The sequence below is a fragment of the Arachis stenosperma genome, chromosome 1 (assembly GCF_014773155.1).
Source record: "Arachis stenosperma cultivar V10309 chromosome 1, arast.V10309.gnm1.PFL2, whole genome shotgun sequence".
Lineage (NCBI taxonomy): Eukaryota > Viridiplantae > Streptophyta > Magnoliopsida > Fabales > Fabaceae > Arachis > Arachis stenosperma.
In genome coordinates this window covers 95,968,596-95,975,645 of record NC_080377.1, presented here as the reverse complement: position 1 = coordinate 95,975,645, position 7,050 = coordinate 95,968,596, and the positions used below count along the sequence as shown (strand labels likewise).

Genomic DNA, 7,050 nt, shown 5'->3' with positions numbered 1-7,050 from the left:
AAATAAAAGAAGTTCATAAGGAAAATGAGCATATTTCGTATAAGGAGCCCAATATGTGTTACACCTAACTTCAGGAAGTGTCAATATTTATATACCGAAAATACATGAGAAGCGCGGTTAAGTAGAAAGAGATGGTTAACCGAGTGTTGAAGGTTGATCCAGGTATAAGAAAGTCTTAAAATTTTGAGCAAATTGTCCCACTTACAAATAGGAAAAGTGAAACCTCCTTCTCTCTGATCAGTGCCCAATTACTCTTATTTTTACTTGGAGCTAATTTCACTTTTGTAATTGGATACAATTCAACTATACACATTTTATTTCAGAAACAAATTATAAAGTAGGGTTTAGCTAATCTAGATTTTTAAGACGCATGATAAAATTATCAATCAAAATTTTTTTGAAAAGAATACAAAACTTAAATTTTCAATATATTTATTATATATTTATTAAAATAAATTATTTAAAATTTTCTAATACTAACAATCTTAACTTATGTCTTCTAACAATCTTAATTTATGTCTTCTATATACATGTTAGCTAAATCATATAAAATATTCCTTGTTACGTATGCCTTTACAGATTTCGCTTTTGAGACATCAATTAATTAATTACTAAATGAAGTGGAAAACGAGTGCCAAACCCCACTGTTGCAACATGTTCCTAGTTATCCGGATCCGTGATGGAATTTTCAATTGTTCTGTTCTTGCATTCACTATATTCCTGCCTTTTATTTTATTTGAATGTTAACAAATGTTTTGGGAACATTTTTTTTTCATTTTAATAATATTTCACTATACTTTAAAATGGGGAGTATGGTTTTCACCAGAAATGGGGGGAGGGGGGTAAGGTAGAGTGCTTATTTATTAAAGTGGTTATTTCTGTTCTGTTACAACCTCAATAAATTCTAGATATGTGGCATATGGATGGACCCCAAATCCATTTGAAAATTTCATGATTTTTGCATTGAAGGAGTGTGTGTGAGAGAGACGTAAGAAGATTACTAACTAGACAAAAATGATCACACCCCATACGACCTTTCATCACTAGGAAATTAATAAATTGCAATATTATATTCCTCCCACACACCAATCCTTTTCTGATTGGCCAAATCGTTATCTATGAGGTGCTAATTTTCTCTTTTAACATTCGTGTTTAATTATTAATGTTTGATTTATGAAGGTGATAATTTCTCCCTAGCAAAAATTGGGGCCGACCAACTCAAGTATTCAACGTGATTAGTCAACATCACGTGTTCCCCTATGACTCACTAAACAATAATATGCTCAAGTGCTCAACACAAACATAAACATTTGAATGAAAAATGAAGAAAGGATGAAGAGAAATATGCAATCAAATTTGATTTCGTTTTTAAAAAATTCAACTAGATAGATATACAACAGTTTGGTTGTGGCACTATGCAAGTAATTGTAAAATTGATTTCTCCTATCAACCACATTAATTAGTTACGCACAATGAATTCATTAACATTTTCAGGCCTCATCAGAATTAGACAGAAACAAGACATGAGAGTAATAATCTATGATATATCTTTGAAGAAAAAGCAATGTACAAAAAGAGAATCCTGCTACTCTATCTAACCTTTTTTCCTTTCCAAGAAGATGTTGCATTGCATCAGCAAAAATTCTTCTGTGTGTTGCAGCTTCTTTCAGTTAACCTTTTGAACAGCGGTCTTAAACAAGAGGATGTACAATTTCTGATCCATTGAGAAATATAGGAACCCTCCAACTGAATGTGTTACATATGACCCAAAACTAGTCCCCACTATACAGTGCCATGCTGGCCCATACACCCCATCAAATTCCTGCTCAACATTTTCAACCGCTTCATTTCATTGACCAAAATAATTCTCGGCATTCTTAACATTCTTAGCATAAAAGAGAATTACACGTGTATTGTATTTAATTAAGTAATTTCATATCAACAAAAATAATATTAACATATTAATAGTGATCTAAAATAAAGATTGCACAAAATATGTTATTACCGTCAGAATTGAACTCAAATTAAATTAAATAATATGCACCTTTTTGAGGGAGAGTGCTAGGGTCTTGGATGTGAACTTTTCCATGCTATCAAGAGTCTTTCTGGCACAATCAACGGCGTGGATCTGCATGAACGGTGGCATATCAGCTGACACCAATTTTACACCGTTGATCGCAAATACATCTCCTAATTCAGCTTCTGAGGGTCCACACATGGACCTCCTTCTTCCGCTACTCACCGAAGAAACCACGCAGCTTCTTCTCTTATCACCATCACCGTGTCCTTCTTCTTCTTCTTCTTCTACAGGATTCTTTGACTTTTCAACCACAGAACTCTTCTTCTTTCTCTTCTCGTTCTCGTTCTTCATCGCCAACAAACCGTGAAGTTTCGATTTCTGTGGCTTCTTCTCCAATGAACTTCTCTTAGCACCCTCTTTTTCAACCTTCGGTGCAAGTTTATTGTTACTGGAGGCGGTGTTCGGTTTGAGAAGCGATAGCTTGGAGGAGGAATCAACTATGCAAGATGATGTCATGGATTTTGCGTGTGAGAGAGCGTGTTGTTTGGTTTTGTGAGTGTTTGGACCCAAGTTTAGGCTTGAGAACTGTTTCGCCATGAAAGAAGAATGGTTATTAGGTCTAGATAGTTGTGCTATGAGATCTGGATTTGGTTTCGGGTACGGAAAGGGGACGGCGGCGGAGCCGGCGGTGGCGGTGGTGGTGTGCTTTGCCTTTGCCGGAGCGGTAACGGTGGATGATGAGGGATTGTATTGTAGAGGCGCCGCCGGATTCCGCCGCTGAGTGGGGCGGTGCGCCATGTTTGTAAGGAAAAGAATATGAAGTGACGATGTTACCCTTCTTTTTTATTTATATTAAGAAATATATATGTATATATAAAGTAAATAAGAAAGATATTCAGGTTTCAGATAGTAAGGTACATAGAGTCATAGATAGATATAAATGTATAGAGAGAGAAGGAAAGGTTTGTAAAGTGAGAGTGGGGGAAGAAGGAAGTTGAAAGGGATGAATGAAGAAAACAAAATAGGGGGTGGTGTGGTGGTGGTCGCTATGTTTGATGATGTGTAATAACTGTAGACGGTTGAAATTACTGCATTTATTAATTAAGCTCAATTGCTACTCATTTATTTATTAGTCTTAATTGTTAATTATTGATTTTAATATTTATTGCGCATAAATTTGAAAAATAATCCAATAGAATACAATCCATTAATAGAGCGTTTAAATAGTATATTTTTAAATTCATCAAAAATTTAATTTTATACATTATTAATATAAAAGGTTAAATAAATTTAATTAAAATAATTAATTTTTAAACATACTATTTAAAATATTATATAAATATATAAAGTTAATAAATAATAAAACTATGAGTGCATTGGAAATAAATTTATCGTATAAAATTTGTTTTTGTTAATATTGCTAATAAAACTGATTTATTATTAACATCTGGTTAATTTTCATTTACAAATTTTATTAATAAACACTCTATTAAAAAAATATAAATTTAATTATTCTATTTGTTTCTATAATTTTATTGAATTTATAATTAAAAATTTTATTTATTTTTTAATTAAATTTTTATATTATTTTTAATTCTATAATTAAATTATTTTTGTGTCAAAAATATTAAATTGAATAGAATATTCTTTTAAAAAAATATAATCAAATATTCAATTAATTTTTTAATTGTAGATATTTTTAATTTGTAGAAAAATATTTCGTTAACTCTATATTTTTTACACCGACAAAAACCTAAATACAAAATTAAAAATAAGATAAGAATTCAATTAAAAAAAGTATAAAAATCTAATTGTAAATTTGATAAACGTATAAAGATTAACTAAATAATTAAATTTATATTATAAAAAATTTGAAATATTTTTTAAAAAATAAATTATTATTTTTAGTTATGAAATTTAATAATTTTATAAATTTAATCATAAATAAATAAAATTAGTTTTATATTTATAAAAATTAATTTTTGTGTGATAAAAATTATTCAAGTATTAATTTTATTTATGTATAAATTTGTTAATATTTTAAATTTTTATAAATAAAAATAAAAATGAAAATATTTTATATTTTATATTTTAAAATATAAAATTAATTTTATTTATTTATGTATAAATTTATTAATATTATAAATTTCTATGAATAGAAATAATAACATACACAATAAATAATTTCCCAAGGCTAGTTCGGTGGTGTTTGTCTGTTTGATACGATCAGCGCCGGGAAGAGTGCAAGCGTGGGTGTAGGAGGTTTCGTGACCGTAGACCTTAATCATACGTCTGAGAATGTACCTTGCATAATGTTAGCTTAGAATAGTTACTAGGTAAAGGATTAGGATTTGATTGTTAGAAAGTTTCGACCATTAAATGAATTTATGATAAAATATATTTTTTAAATTTTTTAATAACTGCTAAAGAACCTGTTTCTAATTTTAATTATAAATTAATTCTATATATTTTATTTAATTATAAAAATTATTTTTTATTTTATAAATTATTATTTTATTATTCATTTATTATGTTTAATAATAATAAAAAATAAAAATAATAACAAATTAAATCTTCTACTAATCGTAATAATTTTTTGACAATTTGATTAAAATTTTATCTTTAATTCGTTACCTCCGTCAAAAATTTTAAAATCGTGTTACTTAACAAATCAATCAATTGAATTAATAAAATAATCTATTAAATTTCAGATTTCCATTACTCAATCTATTGAATTTCAAGCAGGAAGTAAATGTACTATGGCGGAGTCCGTAATCACACTTCAATCCAATTCAGGAACTCTCAATTTCGTGTGATTCCTCTGGTAATGTGCAGAACGGCCATTTCTCTCACGACGGTGGAGTCTTTTTCTTGAAAGTGAATGGTATAGTTTTTGAATTCCCCAAGTACTGGAAATTGGTCAACTTTCATGCAATTCATACTTTTAATAAACACTAACACTTGACCTTAATGGATTTAAATTTTCCCCAATAAAAAAGTTCATTTGTACGACCCCAATTTTATGTATCACAACATATGATTAAAAGTTGTAAGAGAGTATAATTTTCGCAAAAATCAATCGATTGGTCATATTACCCAATCGATTAAATTATGACTAAAATATGAGTTTTTTATAATTCAATCGATTGTTTATATTATCCAATCGATTGAACGCCGCTATTAAAATAATATATGAAAGTTTAATCGATTGGTACGATAATACAATTTATTGAATTTTATCCGTGACTAATAGTATATTCAAATTCAATCGATTGAAATATGACGTAAATAAGTTTTTTTCTACATTCAATCAATTGGTAGGATAATCCAATCGCTTGAATTTTGAATCGCGCCGTTCTCGATTTTCATATCATTTTTATAAATTTTGAATCGATTGAGTTATGGAAACCTGAAATTCAATCAATTGATTTTCTAAGAAACACGATTTCAAAATTCTCAACGGATGTAATGGATCAAAGATAAACTTTTAATAGATTGGAATTGTCAAAAAGTTATTACGATCAATAGAAGATCTAATTCGTTATTGTTTTTGTTTTTTATTATTAATAAACATAATATATGAATGATAAAACAATAATTTATAAAATTAAAAATAATTTTTATAATTAAATAAAATATATGAGGTTAATTTGTAATTAAAATTATAAACGGACTATTTAGCAGTTATTGAAAAATTAAAAAAATACGTTTTGTTATAAGACTATTTAATGATCCAAACGTTCTGAAACCATCAAATTCGGTGCCTAGTTACTAGTTACTAGTTAGACCTTAGGAATACCAAAAGAGTAATATTATATATACAGGTTCCTCTATAAATTAAATCTAACTAAATTAAATAATAAAATTTATAATAATATTAATTATAATTAATTTTTGTTGCATTAGATTAATTTAATTAAATTTAGCTAATAAAAAAATTTATATGTATAACATTATTTTTTATCAAAATATCAGTATTTACTATTTTATTATTTATGTTATATATTTGAGCTGAGATTTGTCAAATTAAAATTTGAATATAAGTAATTTTATAAAATTAATTTTAAATAAAAATAAATTTGTATCAATATAATTTTTATTTAAAAATTGTATACTAAAATTAGTTTTGATAAAATAAATATTAATTAGATAATATTAATTAAAATTATTTTTATATAAATAATTATTAAAAAAATATATTATTAAATTATAATATTATTTTTTATTTATTTTTAATTTTTTTGATATTTCTTGGTATATTTTTTATATAATATTTTTTTAATATGTTATAATTTTTTATTATTATTTATGTTAACTTTTTATTTAATTATTTTATCTGATGAAATCAATAAATTATAGTAGTATAAAAATATAATAATAAATATAATACATAAGAATTACAATAATAAAAGTGTATAATGTCAAACCAAATAAAAATTAACAAAAGATAAAAATAATAAATAATAAATAAAGAGACCTCATATAAAAAGAATAATAAAAATTTTATAAATAAAATAATAACATGTATAAAAGGTAGAATTGATAAAAAGGAATTATTAAATTATTAGAATTAATGGTTGAACGTTGGATAATAAACGCAAAAACTAATGGGTAAATAACTTTGGGTTAATTGATATGTATTTTAAAAGAAAAAATAAGTGCTCTAATAATTTATAAAGTAAGTTAATATGATTAGTTTTAGCTGTTACTTAAATATTGAGTTTTGTGATATAAAAAGAATGTGTATAATTTTGATAAATACAAGATGGAATAAATATTATTTGGGTTTAACTAATATTTATTGTATAGCAAAATGTTAAAATTATAATTTAAAAAATATCATAAAAAATATAAAATTTAGTATATATTTAATGTATTTATTAAAATAAAAGATTTAGAATTTTTTAACAAATAATAATTTTAACATGTATTTTTAAGATATATATTGACTAAATTCATTTAATAATGTACTATATTTTTGTTTGAATAATTAAAGTAGATGACACAATATAAAATATCATACTCACTCT

At 25.7% G+C, this 7,050-nt stretch overlaps 1 protein-coding gene across 1 annotated transcript; it reads right to left on the bottom strand.

Moving 5' to 3' along the window:
* Positions 1-527: 527 nt before the first annotated feature.
* Positions 528-3,075, bottom strand: LOC130944224 (uncharacterized). Its single transcript, XM_057872439.1, has 2 exons — positions 2,045-3,075; positions 528-1,822 (listed from the first exon to the last, which is right to left on the bottom strand). Exons 1-2 carry the CDS (start codon positions 2,816-2,818, stop codon positions 1,667-1,669), a joined length of 930 nt encoding a protein of 309 aa, XP_057728422.1. The 5' UTR covers positions 2,819-3,075; the 3' UTR covers positions 528-1,666.
* Between the last annotated feature and the right edge of the window lie 3,975 nt (positions 3,076-7,050).

Excerpts from the sequence above, each read along its gene's own strand:
- LOC130944224 (XM_057872439.1), bottom strand. The coding sequence starts at position 2,818 with ATGGCGCACCGCCCCACTCAGCGGCGGAATCCGGCGGCGCCTCTACAA. Across the intron at positions 1,823-2,044 it reads TAGCACTCTCCCTCAAAAAG|GAATTTGATGGGGTGTATGG; the intron begins GTGCATATTATT and ends AATGTTGAGCAG.